At 36.8% G+C, this 20,680-nt stretch overlaps 1 protein-coding gene across 10 annotated transcripts in view; it reads right to left on the minus strand.

The window, feature by feature from the left end:
* The window catches only part of MAGI2 (membrane associated guanylate kinase, WW and PDZ domain containing 2), a 1,357,470-nt gene that overhangs the window by 398,074 nt on the left and 938,716 nt on the right, over window positions 1–20,680 (minus strand). For 7 of the 10 annotated variants that reach the window (XM_067746035.1, XM_067746030.1, XM_067746029.1 and 4 more), the window contains one exon: window positions 8,278–8,349. The exons of the other annotated variants lie outside the window; for them this stretch is intronic. In XM_067746035.1, coding sequence (XP_067602136.1) covers window positions 8,278–8,349 — 72 coding nt within the window. The remainder of the gene's footprint in view (window positions 1–8,277; window positions 8,350–20,680) is intronic. 10 annotated transcript variants of the gene reach the window in all.

Consider the following 20,680-nt stretch of genomic DNA (forward strand, 5'->3'; position numbering starts at 1 on the left):
CAACTGGAGTTCATAAAGAAAGCTACCTGAAAACAAATACAATTATGTCTGATTATAATTCTTACTTAATGTACACATAAATTATTCTTTAAAAAGTATTATGTTGGGGCTTTTTATTAGAAAAAAATAAGGTTAACAAGCATATTTAAAATTATTTCTTTAGTTCACAAATCAAAATCACATCCGAACTATAAATATAGCCCTTGAAGTAACAACTATAATTAAGGTAACAATGATATTTTCATTAGAACATTCCTTTGTTTGATATGGTGACATTTTTCTTTTAGTAAAACTATAAGTGATTAAAAAATCTATTTCTGCTCAAAGATCAATCAATTATTGTCACTCAGAGCTCACACTTGAAACGAAAAGATAAATCTGTGTCTTAGAATTATGGTGCTAGAAAAAGGAAATTTTTTGAATCTGGACAACAGATAAAAGGTGAAGAAGAACATGAAAGCTACTTTATCAGTGTTAAAAATTAGCATATTATACTCAGGAACCTAATAGAGATACAAATTAGATAGTTCTAAAACCGCTGCGATTCACGAAAGTTCCACAGTGAGAGGTGAGAGTTAGAAAACTCAGTAAGACCAGATGTAACAAGACAGACTGGAAAGGACTCCATGGGCAGCTAAGATAAAGGAAAAACAATGCAGGGAGAAAGAATACGTTATACCATTGAGAAAAGGGATTTCTATTGAGTTCTGAAGATTACGTTATAACCATCTGTTTTCTCTCTCTCGGTGAGAAACTTGAAGACATGGAGCATATCTTACTCATCTTCTATTCCTCAAACCTAATATGAGGGGCTCAGCACAGGCATTTACTAAAGGAATGAATGAAATCAGGTACCCATTGTGGCACTTAGAAAGCTAAAATGTCTTATACCTTCGTCTGAAGAGCAATCTCAGATATTTGGGTAGCACAAGGAATGTTGGCTTCCTATGACACTAATACTTCAGTTGTTTATTTATTTATTTAACAAATGTTAACTCAGTTTTTAGTCAGGTGTTCTTGTGTTGAGAATGTTTGCCCCATATTTCAGATATTTTCAGGTGTGCTGGGTCGAGGTGGAGAGGGAGAAGAAAATGTTGCTATTGGCAACGTTCCATAAAGCTCACTCCCTCCCTTGTCATTGCCGTAACAGAGATGTTAGAGAAGCACATATGGATTAAAGAACTGTTTTAGTAAAGAATACAAAAAATAGGCATTAAAGTTTTAGGTACATTGCTTTTGGTAACATAGATTTTTGGGGACATGTCATGGTAGAAGTATGCCCAGGTGCTCTCAGATGAAGGAACAGCCATTTACAGCAGGGGTGAAGTAGACAGTAGATACAGAGAAATGCCCGTGGAGCTGTGTCCTAAAAGACGACTCAACATTTACCTGACAACTTTTCTTACTGAGGGGGGTTTACTCTATACTGAAAAGAATGGCATTTACTTTCAATAAATGCTATTTATGTTCCTACCCCAACATCTCAGGAGGTTATCTTTTAAATTTTTCATGGCCAAAGTTATAACCCTTCCTGCCTTATCTCAATTATTTAGCACCATCGAAGTACTAAAATTAGCTACAATTATACAACGTAGAGATAACATGTATCGGACACTGTGCTGAGTGCTTTCCCCGTATCATCCTTTTGATCCTCATAACAACCCTAGGTGGGGGGGATACTATTTAACTGCTTAGAGCCCAACTAAAATTATTTTTGATGATGGTGGAAGGTGGTGGTGCTGAAATTCCTTTGAATAAAAGATTCCTTTCTGGATGTCCTTTCTTGGGACTCGCAATGTTCTAAATGTTGGTAAGAAAATGTGAAGAGACACATGAAGGGAAAGATCTGGCATCTGTGCATCCATCCTTTTTTAGGAATGCCCCAGAACTCTGAAATAATTTTCACATTGCTTTTCAGTAGGAGTCTAAGTTCAATATTTTCAAATCCTTTCATACTGCATTTCCTTGTTGTGCAATAGATACAGTGAATGTCGGCTTTGGTTGTGCAGAAAGACATCAACATACAGTATCTCAGCTAACATTAGAGTCATAATTTAATCTTTGATATTTATGCAATAACACAGGTTATATTTACGAGGACATTCAGAAACATTAGAAACTTTAAACATTTTTCTGGCATTCATATGACAAGAAAATGTGGATGCACTTGGAAGCCTATTCCATTTTATTTGAATTGTAATGCCATCTGCCAAAACTCACTCTCTCAAAAAGTACTTGTTCTGACAGCATCAGAAAGGAACTTTGTCTGAGAATTAGGCATCTGTTTTTTGCTTAATTTACAAAAGGCACATTTTGTTTGCATTCACAAGGGCTTTCTACAAATTTACTCTTCAATTAATATGTCATTCTGTGACAATGACAAAATAATCAGATTCTTAAATGAGTCCCATTTCTTTTCAGTTTTAACTTTGCAAAGCATGAAAGGATTATATGGTGTAGTACTCTTCCAGCTTATTACAAAGCCAGTTTTCCTCTGTGAAGATGACACTATTGGCATCACCCGGGCGTTCCCTTCAGGTAGTTTCTAATAATGGCGTTGAATTTGTGCCAGGTCATCCTTGCCTGGTTCTCACTGTGATATGAAGCTTGTACATTTGTGCAATGATCAGTAGAATTTACCTGGAGTTAGTGGAAGAGGACTAAACAAACTAAGCTTCAGATCCTAAATTCCTTGGAAGTGTATGGTGAGAGCTGAAACTGGCCAGACATCTGCTGAGCTGTTCCTCCACAAACACATTGTGTAGACTCTGTATTTAACATGCTAGATGCGGCAGAGGGGATATGTCAGCAGATAAGATCCTTGCCTCTGAATAATTTACAATCTACTTGGAGAGGTAAAAACATCTGCATGTAAAAACAGAAATGGATCCATAAAGAGTATTTATGCATGAAGGTGCAGGTGTGAATTGGTATACACAAATACTGTGTAATTTCACAATAAATAATGTGCTTTAATTTGCAGTAGCTTCATAACTCTCACTGATTCTCAAGTAGAATCACAATGGAAACAGAATAGAAGTGTGGTGCTACTTGGGGGAAAATAAGATGAGTTCAGGCATGGGCTATGGAGAGAGAGGTGGGATGATGAGTAGTTCTGCAGAGAATGAACATAGGAAAATATATAAATTGTAAGTTAATTATCCTAGCTAGAGAAGAGTATTTATGTTAGATAATAAGAGAAAAAGCTGTATATGTAATGTAGATGAACTGATGGGATGCATTTGAATCCTAGGTTGAAGAGTCTTAAGTAACTGGAAACTTTTCTAGTGTCTAAGAAGAGAAACAACATAATAGATACATTTTGGGAAAGCCTTAATCAGGTACTTGCATTCTTGATATTTGCATCATTAGTACATAGCATATGCCCAGCACAGTGCTTAGAATAAAATACAAAAATGAAAGTTTAGAATCAGGAGGTAAGTTGGTTGTATTCAGGAGGACATCTGCATTCCCGTGGCTGCCCTGATTCAGACCCTCTTTCCTATTTTTGGATAATTCTCCACAGCTCAAATCTTAGTGGGAGGTGGGTGCTAGATCCAACTACAGAAGTTGAAAAGCCCACATACTCGCCTTCCCTGAAGCCTGGAAATTAGGGCATGGAGCTGTGTTTAATCCAGGTTTGGGAAGTCAGACACAACTGCCTGGGATTTTGAATCTGGAGCTCATGGTGCAAAGAAGCAGCACCTGTAAAAAATTTATTCTAGTGATGGAAGAGACTGCCACAGCTAGTTTTGGGGGCAGTCATAGCAGTTTGGCCAGAGAGAGCAGTGTCTTCCTTGGCCTGTTCTTGTGGGATGACCCCAGCTGGGGTCCTGGCTATGAAAACTCGCTCTCTTATTTTCCGAGCCTGGTTTTCCCACCTTCCTTGTCATTCTGTAAGCTACCAAACAGCCTTTCAATAAATTCATTTTCTACCTAAATCAAGAGAATCCGTTTCTGCTGTTTGCACTCAAGAACTTTGATAAAGGTATCTCAGTGAGGCAGTGACAAGGATCCTATTTTGGGATAATGATAATGGCTAGAGTGGAAAAAGGACAAAATTGAGAGATACTGACAAGGAAGAATTGACAGATTTGGTAACTAGCAAGATACTGCTGTCCCATTCTGGCTTCACTACTCTGTTTGCGGTAATACGTGCATGACACTGCCTAAGGGATAACACACAGTGAAACAAAATGTTTGCAAATATATATCCTAACGGATTCATAATAAAGTGTTTGTATAACATGTGAACATAATGTCTGTAAGTGTGACATTTCTTCAGAACAGAAACTAAACTGGGGAAGTGGTGGTAAACATGAATGGTGTTTTTAAATAAAAATATCTTTCTATAGAGGGAAAGAGTGAAGCTTTCATGAGCCACTATACTTTTTTGACTCTATATATGTTTATGAGAACCATGTTAATTGTTTACATTGACTTCTTAGCTTTAATAAGCAGCACCTGTTGCCTCAATCTTGACATGGCCGAAACAAAATTCATAGTTTTTCCTCCAAGAGGTCCTTCACCAATGTGTTTTGTCTCAATAATCAGCATTGCAGGTGCCAGTTGCCCAATCAAGGAACCTAAGAGAGAACATGGATTTCTTCCTTCTTCTGATGATTCAAAAAGTCCTGTATTCCATCCCTTAATCATCTCTCAAATAATTCCCCTCCCCTCCATGACTATGACCGTTGCCAAAATCTCATCACTTCTTAACTGGAGTTTTGCCAATTGTTTCCTTGTCCCTTCCAATCCACCCCTACTAGAAATCCTTAGGTGCCCTTCCCTTTGGTTTTTAAAGTCTAAACCCATTAGAAAGGCACACAGGGGGCTTCCCCGGTGGCGCAGTGGTTAAGAATCTCCCTGCCAATGCAGGGAACACGGGTTTGAGCCCTGGTCCGGTAAGATCACATGCCATGGAGCAACTAAGCCTATGCACCACAACTACTGAGCCTGTGCTCTAGAGCCTGTGAGCCACAACTACTGAGCCCACGTGCTGCAACTACTGAAGCCCGCGCACCTAGAGCCCGTGCTGCTCAACAAGAGAAGCCACCGCAATAAGAAGCCTGCACACCGCAACGAAGACCCAACGCAGCCAAAAATTAATAAATTTATAAAAAAAAAAAAAAAAAAGAAAGGCAGGCACACAGGGTCTTCCATGATCTGCCACGATCACATCTTCCGAAGTACATCTCCTTTCCCACATAAGGCTTTCGTGCTGAGACTTTTTTCCATGCTCCAACTTTACACAATTCCTTGGCTCTTTGATTTTGCATATGCTGTTTCCTCTGCCTGGAACCTGCTTCTCACTTTCTGTCTAAATTCCATCTGTCCTCTATGACTCAGCTGATTGTTACCCTTCTTAAAAGTGTCTCCTGACCATCATTCTTAGCAGGGTAGCCGTGGCTACACATCTATAATCCTTGGTTCAAATGTTACAACCCTTATCACTTGTTGCATAATGGATTATTTCTCCATCCTTCTCCACCAGTAGACAGTGAAGATTGTGGGGACCATATAGCTCATTGAGTTTTGTATTCTTATTTCTCAGTGACCTTTATAAAGCATCTAGGCTTTCTCCAAAATAAGTCCTCTCCCTCTCTCTCTCTCTCTCTCTCTCTCTCTATATATATATATATATATATATAGTTTCAGGAATGAAAAGAGCACATATTCCTTATGAAACCTGAAGGATATCCATAACAACACTTGGGCTAATTTTATGATCATAAACAATTATTTTTACAAAGGTAAGAGAAGGTGTAAGGTATTTCCATTAACCAGCACTTAGTCTATAGTAAAGCTGGATCTGTAAGACACAATATACAATTGTTCCCCAAATGTTCAATGGGCAGAATGATAGTTCTTTTGAAGGAGTAGAATAGTTATTGAGTAACATTCTTGGCCCCAAGAGGAAAGGAAGTTCAGAAAGCTGCTTTACCTTTCTTTCAACTTCAAAATGGATTTTCAAAGACAGAGTCCTTTAGAGACTCTTGTTTAATGCAAGTATCTCTTACATTATGGGAAATACAGAAGAGAAAGCAAGAAGAAAACGTATAGATCAAATAGAGGGAATAGGAGATTGTGAGATAAATAGACTGAGAAAAATGTTTAAAATTTTAAAGTCCAATGAAGAGAGAAGGGAAGAGGGGAAGCAAGACAAATGGTCAAAAGTGCAGAGAAAGCTCCAGCTTCATGTTTACTGAGATTCGACCTTAACAGAAAACTGGTGTTTCCTTGAGTTTTTGGCTTCTTTCCCAGTGCTCTGCTCAAAAATTCCCTCATCTTCATCACCCAACTCCCTGAGGTCAGGCAACATCCACAAGTAATCAGGCATTTGACTGGAAGTCTGAGGGGCAGTCTGTACTCGCTGCACTTTTGCAGTTCAGTACAGGGAAGAGATAGAAATGACCCAACACAGAACACAAAGGTCTGTTTTGTGATCTAGCATTATAGATATTTTCCTAGTTTACTTAATATATTTCCAACCTTGAATTAACTTAGATACCAGTCTTAAGAGAAAAAGTTTTACACAGGTGCTATTATTTTTCTGTTTCCTATAATGAATTCAGTTTTCCTACTAAAACGAACTTGGGAGACGTACAAAATTGAAAAGAATTCCAAGAATATGATGAAAATGCAAATACATTCTTAAACACTTATTTTGTATGAAGTGGATGGAGGAATACAGTATAGCACTAAAAACAGATCTTAACCAAGATCCAGAATAAAAGGTCATACTGATTCTAATAAGAATGCAGAGCATGTGGACAATATTAACTGTCTATGGAAAACAGAACAAAAACTTTTTCTATGAGGCTGTGTGTTCTTGTCCATATCCTTGTCACTGTTGAATCTCCAGGTCTAGCCCAGGGCCAGGAAAAGAGCAGGTATTCAAGAAACATAACTTGAATAAATTAGACTAGAAGGTAATTTGGAGGTAGTACACCAACAGTTTTAAGATGACTCTTTAAGGTAAGTTTTAGGATAACCAATATAAAATATAATCTCCACACAGCAAAGCGATTTACGAAAAGAACAAGTCAGATAAACTCATACCCCATTCAAAAAATACTCTCCAATGTGATTTAGGAAAAAATCCAAATTCCATTTTGGGACCTCCAGGCCTTCCATTCCTGCCAACTTCTCTGACTTCAGGTCCTACCATTCTCCTCTCTGTTCTCTATACTTGAGCCGAAGTGCTGATTTTGCTTTGTTTTGTTTCCCTTGCCATTCCTGAGTGTGTTAAGCCAAGTCCTACTTCAGGGCTTTTACTTCTGCCCTTTCTTTACCTGGTATGTTCTTCCTTAGATATTTTCATAGCTGGATCCTCATAATTCAAATCTCAAATATCACGTGCTTCAGAGGGCTTGACCATACTATCTAAAATAGCTTCCCTTCACTTCATCCAGTACCCCACCTTATTTTACCAGCGTTTTTTACTATATGAAATTTTACTATTTATTTTCTTGCTTACTTGATCTAAGCTTCACTTGGGCTCCATGTTATCTTGATATGCAAAGTAAATGGTCTCTTATTGATTGAATGAATGAGAGAAGTATAAAATGTTATGAAACTATGTATAAGTGAAAAGGGTTATGTGAGGTCTGATAGGTTCAAGACATATAGAATCCAGGAAAGAAAAGAACAGAGGGTTAGGTTAAATCTCTGTTCTTGGCCCTAAGAGAAAGAACTCTGACTATTATGTTTCTTGATTGGCTCAGTGTTGGTCAAAGGGATATACTAAATAAATGACAAATATTTTCACTTGGCTTCCTAGTTAGTAATTCAACTTTTAGGTAGAATGAATTTGATGTGAATTTAAAGAATGTTGAGCATGACATTCCAGACCTTAATAACCTAGGATATAAAATGGCGGAAAGAGATGGAAATAGTTATTTTAATAGGTGGCAACAGATTTTTCATGAGAACGTTTATATTCAGGAAAATACCTTGATGATTCTGTTTGGTTGTAAAAAAAAAAAAAGTAAGGTCCTAGGAGCTTTACTATTTTAAAGGGAGACCATTAAAAAAAAAAAAAAGAAAAGCTAAACTGCTCTGCACACGGAATGAAGATAAATGTAAGGAAGAGAAAAGAAGAGGCAGAGGGAGATTAAGCCTATGAAAGCACACTGATGTCAAGGTCGCCAAAGTAACTGTAAAAATAAAAACATTGAATATTATATTTAAAATTTCTGCACACACAGGCAGACACACAATCTTACATTGCCCAAACCATCAATAAATTCTGTTAACATATTCTGTTAACATTACCTGGTAATGCCTTATGTGAGAAATTCCTAAGAAGACCAAGGAGTAAGGGTTGAGTTCCATATCTGGGCTGACCTGGAAAGAACAGCCATGGAAAGTGAAATGTGAGTGAGGGCCACAGTTTGGTGGGCAAGAACTTAGAGATAAGGTTGACCTAAAGAACTAATGTTCCAGGAACACACAGAAGTTTTGGTTAGGGCTCAGTCTCTGGAACAAGACTAAAAATTGTTTGAACATTTACTAACTTACAAGGCTGAGATATAGCAATCAACAAGATAATGACTCCAGTTTCATCTGTCACATGACTTCACTTCTATGGAAAAGACTGACGATTGTCACATTTCTATCTCCACAGCAGGAATGGGTTCCATCCAGTTACAGATACGTTTCCAAATATTAAAAAGTCTTAAAAATAAGTAGAGGGCAACATATTATATTGTCTGTCCTCTTCTATTTCTAATTTATAGAGGACTAGGGTTATTATATTCACATCTGTTAACGATATTGGGTAGCATCCTAAACTAAAAATTAAACATTGTCTATGAAATATACAGGGCCTAAGTACATATCAAAGAGGGGCAAAAAGGAGGTGCAAATCCTCTGTGAAGCTGAATTGCATGTGTGAGTATGTATGCTGTATGAGAAAAAGCCAAGAATAGAAACTGGCTATCTACATGCTATAATCAGGTAGAAGATTCTTCAAAGGAATGACAAATTCAACCAAATAATCCACGATCAAAGACAAGTCAGAAAGTGAAACAGCAGGGTTAACTCAGTTGACTCAGGTATTACAAGAAGAATGCTTGAAATGACTTGAGGTACTACTGCTGATTTCACGTCAGGGTCAGAAGGATGCTTATTAAAGTTGCACCTCTGAATTTGACTTTACTCTCATTATTACCTGTGCTTATAACATTGCTTGTCTAGAAAATATCTTGTTAACTATTAGTTTACCATCTCTTGTTTGATTATCTGGAACTTTTATAATATCATGGTGACTGAGATGGCCTTAACATTCCCCTCAGCTTGCCTAAACTTAAGAAGGGTTTCTTCCTGATTGTGGGCCCCTGACCTCTCTTTTCTTAGAGCTATCACTTTAGAAACTTGCAACTGTAATTGCTTTTCTGCCTCTTCAAGGTATGTCTTCTACAACCCAGGAATATCTTTCTCAAGGACCTGGGAGCCATCTCTTTGAAATGTAAACATCAAGAAAGATACCACCCCTATCTCCCAGTCTTTGTGGGAGGGTAGGAGCTTAACTTTGGTAAGTGCCAATTAGCAAACACAGATGGCCTAACCATTTTGACCAAATTTCTCCATTCCGCTTACTCCCACAGTCCTCCAGTATTTTCCATTCGCGTACCCCAGCATTTAAAAATCCTCCTGCTTTTCGTTTGGGGAGTTGAGTTCACTCTCTCTTCCCTACTGCAATAGCCTTGAACAAGTCTTCCTTGCCTGTTTAACTGTTAGCTCTGACTGGTGCAATATTTCTTTGGCAGTGGACTGATCTGTTTTCTCATCTTCCTTAATTATTTATTCTCTTGATATCAGGCAATACTTTCCAGTTACTTTTAGGCCAGTAAAAGTCTTCTTTTAAATATGAGATTTAGAATAAAAGTAATTGAAATGGGTATTCATGACAGAGGTAGTAAATGATAGATACACTGAAGAACAAACATAATCAGAGAGTAGAAAATGAAAATTTAGGTAATTGGATGTTAATTAAATATAGTTATTTGCCATCTGCCTTTACAAGGATTAAGTCACCAGCCACTGCAGTTGATGACCTTCAACACACCCTGAAGGAAGTTCAAGGTGGAGATCAGGAATGAGGCACTCTGTGCTCTGGGAAAAATTGCCAAAACGGGTCTTAAGATAGATATTTTCAGGAGAAGATTTTATCAGCTGAATTTCTTGCATCTTCTCATATTCAGAAAAGCACTAAAATTGTTAACAAAGACATCTGCTCCTTGTGACTAGCAGCAACCTTCTGCCAAGATGTGCGCTTGATTGCATGTGTCCCCCTTCACTAAAATCACATATATACAACCCCCTTACCTCTTTGTTCCTCTGAGAAGTTCCTCAGAGCTATCTCAGACGCTATCTCTTGGGCTATAGTCCTCTTTCTGCCCCCAATAAAACTTAACTCACAACTCTCATGTTGTGCATTTTTTCTTCAGTCAACAATATGAAAGAGACCCAACACCAGTCCGTCCCATCAGGAACCTTGCACAAGCCTCTTAAATAGCCTCATCCACCAGAGGGCAGACAGCAGAAGCAAGGAGAACTACAATTCTGCAACTGTGGAAGGAAAACCGCATTCACAGAAAGATAGACAAGATGAAAAGGCAGAGGGCTATGTACCAGATGAAGGAACAAGATAAAACCCCAGAAAAACAAATAAATGGAGATAGGCAACCTGCCAGAAAAAGAATTCAGAATAATGATAGTGAAGGTGATCCAGGACCTCAGAAAAAGAATGAAGGCAAAGATCGAGAAGATGCAAAAAATGTTTAACAAAGACCTAGAAGAATTAAAGAACAAACAAACAGAGTTGAATAATACAATAACTGAAATGAAAACTACACTAGATGGAATCAATAGCAGAATAACTGAGGCAGAAGAACGGATAAGTGACCCGGAAGACAGAATGGTGGAATTCACTGCTGTGGAACAGAATAAACAAAAAAGAATGAAAAAAATGAAGACAGCCTAAGAGACATCTGGGACAACATTAACGCAACAACATTCGCATTAAGGGGTCCCGGAAAGAAAGAGAAAGAGAAAGGACCTGAGAAAATATTTGAAGAGATTAGAGTCAAAAACTTCCCTAACATGGGAAAGGAAATAGCCACCCAAGTCCAGGAAGCGTAGAGAGTCCCATATAGGATAAACCCGAGAGGAAACATGCTGAGACAAATAGTAAACAAACTGGCAAAAATTAAAGACAAAGAAAAATTATTGAAAGCAGCAAGGGAAAAATGACAAATAATATACAAAGGAACTCCCATAAGGTTAACAGCTGACTTCTTAGCAGAAACTCTACAAGCCAGAAGGGAGTGGCATGATATATGTAAAGTGATGAAAGGGAAGAACCTACAACCAAGACTACTCTACCCAGCAAGGATCTCATTCAGAATCAATGGAGAAATCAAAACCTTTACAGACAAGCAAAAGCTAAGAGAATTCAGCACCACCAAACCAGCTCTACAACAAATGCTAAAGGAACTTCTCTAAGTGGGAAACACAAAAGAAGAAAAGGACCTACAAAAACAACCCCAAAAAATTTAAAAAATGGTCATAGGAACATAAATATGGATAATTACCTTAAATGTGAATGGATTAAATCCTCCAACCAAAAGACAAAGGCTTGCTGAATATATACAAAAACAAGACCCATCTATATCCTGTCTACAAGAGACCCACTTCAGACCTAGGGACACATACAGACTGAAAGTGAGGGGATGGAAAAAGATATTCCATGCAAAAGGAAATTAAAAGAAAGCTGGAGTAGCAATACTCATATCAGATAAAATGGACTTTAAAATAAAGTATGTTACAAGAGACAACGAAGGACACTACATAATGATCAAGGGATCAATCCAAGAAGAACATAAAACAATTATAAATATATATGCACCCAACATAAGAGCACCACAATACATAAGGCAACTGCTAACAGCTATAAAAGAGGAGATCAACAGTAACACAATAATAGTGGGGGACTTTAACATCTCACTAACACCAATGGACAGATAATCCAAAGTGAAAATAAATAAGGAAACAGAAGCTTTATATGACACAATAGACCAGATATATCTAATTGATATTTATAGGACATTCTATCCAAAAAGAGCATATTACACTTTCTTCTCAAGTGTGCATGGAACATTCTCCAGGATAGACCACAACTTGGGTCACAAACAAGGCCTCAGTAAATTTAAGAAAACTGAAATCATATCAAGCATCTTTTCACACCACAATGCTATGAGATTAGAAATCAATTACAGGGAAAAAAACGTAACAAGCACAAACACATAGAGGCTAAACACTAAGTTACTAAATAACAAAGAGATCACTGAAGAAATCAGAGAGGAAATCAAAAAATACCTAGAAACAAATGACAATGAAAACACGATGAACCAAAGCTTATGGGATGCAGCAAAAGCAGTTCTAGGAGGGAAGTTTGTAGCTATACAAGCCTAACTCAAGAAACAAGAAAAATCTCAAATAAACAATCTAACCTTACACCTAAATGAACTAGAGAAACAAGAACAAACAAAACACAAAGCTTGCAGAACGAAAGAAATCATAAAGATCAGAGCAGAAATAAATGAAATAGAAACAAAGAAAACAATAGCAAGAATCAATAAAATTAAAAGCTGGTTCTTTGAGGAGATAAACAAGATTGATAAACCATCAGCCAGACTCATCAAGAAAAAGAGGGAGAGGACTCAAATCAATAAAATTAGAAATGAAAAAGGAGAAATTACAACAGACACCGAAGAAATACAAAGCATCTTAAGAGACTACTACAAGCAACTCTATGCCAATAAAATGGACAACCTGGAAGAAATGGATAAATTCTTAGAAAGGTATAACCTTCCTAGACTGAACCAGGAAGAAACAGAAAATAAGAACAGACCAACTACAAGGAATGAAATTGAAATTGTGATTAAAAATCTTCCAACAAACAAAAGAACAGGACCAGATGGCTTCACAGGTGAATTCTATCAAACATTTAGAGAAGAGCTAACACCCATCCTTCTCAAACTCTTCCAAAAAAATGCAGAGGAAGGAACTCTCCCTAACTCACTCTATGAGGCCACCATCACCCTGATACCAAAACCAGACAAAGATACTACAAAAAAAGAAAATTACAGACCAATATCAGTAAAGAATATAGATGCAAAAATCCTCAACAAAATACTAGCAAACAGAATCCAACAACACATTAAAAGAATCATACCCCATGATCAAGTGGAATTTAACCCAGGGATTCAAGGATTCTGTAATATATGCAAATCAATCAATGTGCTACACCATATTAACAAATTGAAGAATAAAAACCATATGATCATCTCAATAGATGCAGAAAAAGCTTCTGACAAAATTCAACACCAATTTATGATAAAAACTCTCCAGAAAGTGGGCATAGAGGGAACCTACATCAACATAATAAAGGCCATATATGACAAACCCACAGCAAACATCATTCTCAATGGGGAAAAACTGAAAGCATTTCCTCTAAGATCAGGAACAAGGCAAGGATGTCCACTCTCACCACTATTATTCAACATAGTTTTGGAAGTCCTAGCCACGGCAATCAGAGAAGAAAAATAAATAAAAGGAATACAAATTGGAAAAGAAGAAATAAAACTGTCACTGTTTGCAGATGACATGATACTATACATAGAGAGTCCTAAAGATGCCACCAGAAAACTACTAGAGCAAATCAATGAATTTGGTAAACTTGCAGGATACAAAATTAATGTACAGAAATCTCTTGCATTCCTATACATTAACGATGAAAAATCTGAAAGAGAAATTAGAGGAAACACTCCCATTTACCATGGCAACAAAAAGAATAAAATACCTAGGAATAAACCTGCCTAAGGAGACAAAAGACTTCTATGCAAAAAAGTATAAGACACTGATGAAAGAAATTAAAGATGATACAAACAGATGGAGAGATATAACATGTTCTTGGATTGGAAGAATCAACATTGTGAAAATGACTATACTACTCAAAGCAATATACAGATTCAATGCAATCCTTATCAAATTAGCAATGGAATTTCTCACAGAACTAGAACAAAGAATCTTAAAATTTGTATGGAGACACAAAAGACCCCAAATAGCCAATGCAATCTTGAGAGATAAAAATGGAGTTGGAGGAATCAGACTCCCTGACTTCAGACTATATTACAAAGCTACAGTAATCAAGAAAATATGGTACCAGCACAAAAACAGAAACATAGATTAATGTAACAAGATAGAAAGCACAGAGATAAACCCATGCACCTATGGTCAACTATCCTATGACAAAGGAGGCAAGGATATACAATGGAGAAAAGACAGTCTCTTCGATAAGTGATGCTGGGAAAACTGGACAGCTACATGTAAAAGAATGAAATTAGAACACTCCCTATCACCATACACAAAAATAAATTTAAAATGGATTAGTGACCTAAATGTAAGACCAGACACTATAAAACTCTTAGAGGAAAACATAGGAAGAACACTCTTTGACATAAATCACAGCAAGATCTTTTTTGATCCACCTCCTAGAGTAATGGAAATAAAAACAAAAATAAATAAATGGGACCTAATGAAACTTCAAAGCTTCTGCACAGCACATAAAGAAGAGGAAAAGAGAGCCCAAAGAATGGGATAAAATATTTACAAATGAATTAACAGACAAAGGATTAATCTCCAAAATATATAAACAGCTCATGCAGCTCAACAGTAAAAAAAACAAACAACCCAATCCAAAAATGGGCATAAGACGTAAATAGACATTTGTCCAAAGAAGACATACAGATGGCCAAGAAGCACATGAAAAGCTGCTCAACATCACTAATTATTAGAGAAATGCAAATCAGAACTACAATGAGGTATGACCTCGTACCAGTTAGAATGGGCATCATCAGAAAATCTACAGACAACAAATGCTGGAGAGTGTGTGGAGAAAAGCAAACCCTCTTGCACTGTTGGTGGGAATGTGAATTGATACAGCCACTATGGAGAACAGTATGGAGGTTTCTTAAACAACTAAAACTAGAATTACCATATGATCCAGCAATCCCACTACTGGGCATATACCCAGAGAAAACAATAATTCAAAAAGACACATGCACCCCAATGTTCACTGCAGCACTATTTACAATAGCCAGGTCATGGAAGCAACCTAAATGTCCATAAACAGACGAATGGATAAAGAAGATGTGGTACATATATACAATGGAATATCACTCAGCCATCAAAAGGAAGGAAATTGGGTCATTTGTAGAGACATGGACGGATGTAGAGACTGTCATGCAGAGTGAAGTAAGTCAGAAAGAAAAAACAAATATCATATATTAACGCATATATGTGGAACCTAGAAAAATGGTACAGATGAACCAGTTTGTAGAGCAGAAATTGAGACACAGATGTAGAGAACAAACGTATGGACACCAAGAGGGGGGAAACGGCAGGATTGGTGGTCGTGGGGTTGGTGGTGTGATGAATTGGGCGATTGGGATTGACATATATACACTGATGTGTATAAAACTGATGACTAATAAGAACCTGCTGTATAAAAAAATAAAATAAAATTCAAAAACAGGGCTTCCCTGGTGGCGCAGTGGTTGAAAGTCCACCTGCCGATGCAGGGGACACGGGTTCGTGTCCCGGTCCAGGAGGACGCCACATGCCGCGGAGCGGCTAGGTCCGTGAGCCATGGCCGCTGAGCCTGTGCGTCCGGAGCCTGTGCTCCACAATGGGAGAGGCCACAACAGTGAGAGGCCCGCATACCGCAAAAAAAAAAAAAAAAAAAAAAATTCAAAAACAAAAAAAATGGATTAGAGACAAGAAAAAGAAAAAAACAATATCAAAGAATAATTAAATGACAAAATACTCTCTCTCTCTTCACCCTGAACAACACACACACACACACACACACACACACACACACTCATGAGCACACACATATACACAGACACAAACGGAGAAAAAAACCTTTTTAACTTAATGCCATACATAAAAATGCTCAAAGTTGGAAAAATCCTCTGTCAAGTGGAGAAATCATCCTGATATATGATGTGAAATGCATGAGAACTTTTTTGAACATAACAGCAGGATTTCAACTATAGAATGCTAAGTGTTGACATTGTGGTAAGAATAACTGCTTGCATCAACAGAGCTACTAATTTACAAAAACAATGCCATAGTATTTACAATAGATAAAAATACAAACACATGCATAAAGTTTGATTATTGTTCATCAGATAAGTAGGTATGTAAGATTTAGAACTCTGACGTTAATAAAAACAAAACAAAACAATACAAAACAAAAACCATCTAGGCACATTCGGTTTGTCAGTTTCCTCTTTTAAGTAGAAAAGAATGTAACATCCACATTTTGTTCATAAAGAAATGCCTGAATGCATTTGGTTTGCTAGTTTTCTGATTTATCATTATTCTTCTGATGATAAAACCTAACTTGTAGATATAAAATGGTATTGACCAATACCATCTAGCTTATCTGAAAACAGCAGGTTGTCTAAGTTTCTCCAGAGAAAATCTTGTGCTCCTTTTTCTTCTGTTAATATGGGCAATTAGAAACATAAGGGTCCATTGTGACTGGCTGCTTCCTGGTTAAAACTTCTCAGCAGCAGCTAAAAGTCTCGCTACCTAGGTTTCTCTTCCAACAAAGATAAATACTCCATTATCTACTTACTTCAGTCGTTTTCACTAAATTCAGCCCAAATCATCTCTTGTAAAATTGATAATATGTTGTCAGTTTTTATTGAACTAAAATTAATTTACTGTTCAGGTCTGATTTTTTAATCAGTTGTTATCAGGACTGTGAAAATGAGTAGAGTGAAATAAAAACAACCCAAATGTATAATCAGATCTTATGTTTTTATTTCACACAATTTCTCAATAAAAGAAAGAACGGTCTAGGGACAATTAGGTTCACGGAGGTGGTTTAATTATCATGGTGAGTAGTTTTAGTTAGAGGTAAATTTAGCCTATAAATGAGATCTGGGTCCATCATGGTATTTTGGGGTTGGAAATGACACATGATGTCATCATCTCTACACAATTGGGAGAAATAATTTTCCTTGGTAGAGCTAAATTATTGGGAATTCATATTTAAATAGTCTTCTGGGCATTTCTCTGGTTTACGAAAACAAGGTTTAAGTTAATATATGCTATTTCCCTCAGTTTCCCCAAAAACATGCTCATCATTCTCCTTGACGTCCAGCTGCTCAAGATGATGTAAGTCATTTCTTTCTGAAGGTCTTATTTTATTACTGTCATAGTGAAATGGAAACCAGAGCACGAGACTCAGAAAAGCAGACTTATATTTTTCTGTATATTTATTTTACAACTATAAGCTCTTACATGGCAATTCCCCAGTCATCTGCCATCTACAATGTTTTCTTATTTCCATTCATTAAAAAAATAACATTTTATTCTAACTCTCAGGAGTCTTTGTTTTGTGAAAACCTAGGGTGCTTTTAGTCTCCTCAAGGAATAGTAACGAAGTTCCCTAGAGACTAAAAAGCAACAACAAAAAACCCAGTATATTTTAGGATGGATCTGTAGTATGGGGAAAATCAAATGGAAGGACAGATTGATTCTCAAGCAGTTGGGAATCATCAATATGCATTAGCAACCTTGAACTTGATATAGGTATTGAGGCTTGCAGTCTTTCAATTCCTTGCAAACTCAAGATGAAATTGGCCCGTATTTTAATTTGCATTTCTTTGAAAATAGCTCAGGTAAACATTTTTTTATATGTTTATTAGACATTTAAATTTCTCTCTTTTTTGAATTAACTATTGTGTCTTTTGCCCATTTACCTTTTTACATAGTCTATGTAAGTGCTTCTACGCTTTCTTTTATATTCAGAAGTTTTGTTAATCTCATTTTTATTCTTTTACATTTCTTGCTTCACTTTTAACTTGAGGAAGATACTGTTCATGCATTTTTACTGCTTTTAATGGGTGAAATTTATTATAGAAGAAATGAATGAAAAAACAGATGTTTCGGTAGTTTATTTTAAATTTCATACAATTTAAGTTGTATTATTTCCTCATCTGTAAAGATGGAGCCAATAATACCTATAGCATGGGACTGAGATAAATATGACACATAGTGGGGTTAAGTGTGAGTAATTAGTTACAACACATTCCTTCCTTCACTCTCATTTTCTCTCCTTCATAGATAATAGAGTTACAAATATAGCTGTTTTCAGTGTGCTTCCTGCCTTGTCTTGCTGAGTCCTGTTCATCACCTAGACTGCAAATGTTCCCCTCTTCTATACCTTTATCCTGATTCCAATCCTCCCACATTCGACAGAATCATTGCTTCTACTTCCATAGCATGTTTTATCTTACAAAGATTCTATTATATTAAAGTTAGTTGTTCACATACCTGTCTGTATCACTACTGTGTATTCCGTGAGAAGTCTAGCAGTGCTCAACACTGTTATCTCTGTGTGTGTGTGTAAGCCCTATTCTTTCTTCCAATTTATGTGTCTGGAATTTTATAAATTTATTTATTTTTGGCTGAGTTGAGTCTTTGTTGCTGTGTGAGGGCTTTCTCTAGTTGCGGTGAGTGGGGGCTACTCTTCACTGTGGTGCACGGGCTTCTTGGTGGCCTTTCTTGTTGTGGAGCACGGGCTCTAGGCAGGCAGGCTTCAGTAGTTGTGGTTCGTGGGCTCTACAGTGCAGGCTCAGTAGTTGTGGCACATGGGTTTAGTTGCTCTGTGGCATGTGGGATCTTCCTGGACCAGTGCTCGAACCCATGTCCCCTGCATTGGCAGGCAGATTCTTAACCACTGCACCACCAGGGAAGCCCTGGAATTTTAAACTAATATTATGTTTTATAGACCTATCCCCTATAGTGTTACAAAGTTTGCAATGATAGTGTAATATTTGGTATTGCACGGCTAGAATTTCAGTAGTGTTTGGTTTCTTCCTAGACTTTTAATGTGTGAAGCTGATGCCAGAAAAATAAATCTAAAAATATGTGTTTTTATAGTACTTCTCAATGATAGTACTTATCATGATGTATTACAATTTGTCTGTCTATATCTGTCTCTATCCCAACCATGAGGGCTGGGATCCTGTGTTGTTTTTTTATTCTTTATTTTATAACCCTAGCACTGAGCATTATTTCTACTGTAAAGCATGCTCAGTAAATTTCTGTTGAATGAATGAACGAATACCTGAATGAATGAAGGAAACATTACTCTGGTTTTATAGATGAGGAAACTAAAGCCTGCAGGAGTTAGGGAACTTGCCTAAACTCACACAGCAGTAATTTAAATACAAGACCATTAGATTCCAAAGCCAGTGCTTTTCCACTATATTTCAGGAACTTCAGAAAAAAAGATTACTCAAATTTAATTAACTTTAAAGAACTAAGTAGTAGGGTCAGTGAAGAAAATAAAACCATCAAGTCTAATCCATTTACTTTTTGAACAAAGACCTGTATACACAGAGTGGTTCTCAACCTTTTCGGGAACAAGAATCTTTTTTAGGATCAAACACTTTCTTAACGTCCATGTTTACAAATTGTATTTTGAATATCTGTTAACTGAGAAGATGTATGACAGAAAGGTATCATAAAAGAGTAGTATGTGTTTAGATGAGATATAGATTTAGGTATCTACTTCTTGAAGAATTCTTTGCATATGCTCCCCTGTCTTGCTCTGACCCCAGTCTGTGGCCCATTACTATTGAAAGAACTAAATTTTCTTGTAAGTTGTACAAATTTGTAATCTCTTTTGCACTGGGATCCTAGAAGGAGAATCCTCAGTTAATGCAACATATATTATATGCAGAGGGGAAGCTGATGGACTGAGTCCAGGGTCGACAGGCGAGTAAAGACAACAGGAAGGGAAGCCAGTGGTGCTTTTACTTTGTGCCTCACACCCTGCTGCTTCCACAATTTTAAAGCAAAATGCATTAAAATGTTTAATGTAGGCATAAGTGCAATAGAAATTGAAATGTAAGAAAGTAGTTGGAAGTAGAATAAGTGAGATTAAAAACGGACCCTGTTATCAATAATTTATACTTAGAACCAGTAGTAAAATTGATAGAAAAATAGAAATTTAAATCTGCAATGCAAAGTCACCAGAATGAACAACTTGGTTCTCCATGGCGTTGCTTACATTTGTCAACATGTTTTTCTTCCTCTTAGAATAAAAGATCCTAGAAGGCATGGATTGTGTTTTTTCATCTTTGTTCCCATGGCAGCATTAGCATTGTCCTTTTTTCTTTTTTTGCCCAGAGTGTGGATTCTAAATGTATTTGCTTAAAAAATTAGTTTCATTCAGTAACTATGGACACTTTTCCATTTGATTGCTGCTACTTTCCTAGGACTTAGTTGATGCTCAATATGCATTTGTTGATCAAATAAATAAATGAATCCAGAATAAGTCCCTGATCGATAATGAATGGTCCTTCTGTAAAGTAAACAGGCTGCAAAGCTCAGGGAAAGAAGAATAGGACTGTAACAGAATCACTGCATGAGGAAAATAAAAGTGAATGAAGGATTATGGCAGATTTTGTGGGAGAGAGGACTGGGTAGAATGATGACTAGGTAGTATTTGATCAAAAACATAGAGATAATAAAACTATGCAGGGGGAATATAATATATCTGACATTTGTAATTATTATATTG

This window comes from Pseudorca crassidens, chromosome 8 (genome assembly GCF_039906515.1).
Source record: "Pseudorca crassidens isolate mPseCra1 chromosome 8, mPseCra1.hap1, whole genome shotgun sequence".
In the NCBI taxonomy this organism is placed as follows: Eukaryota; Metazoa; Chordata; class Mammalia; order Artiodactyla; family Delphinidae; genus Pseudorca; species Pseudorca crassidens.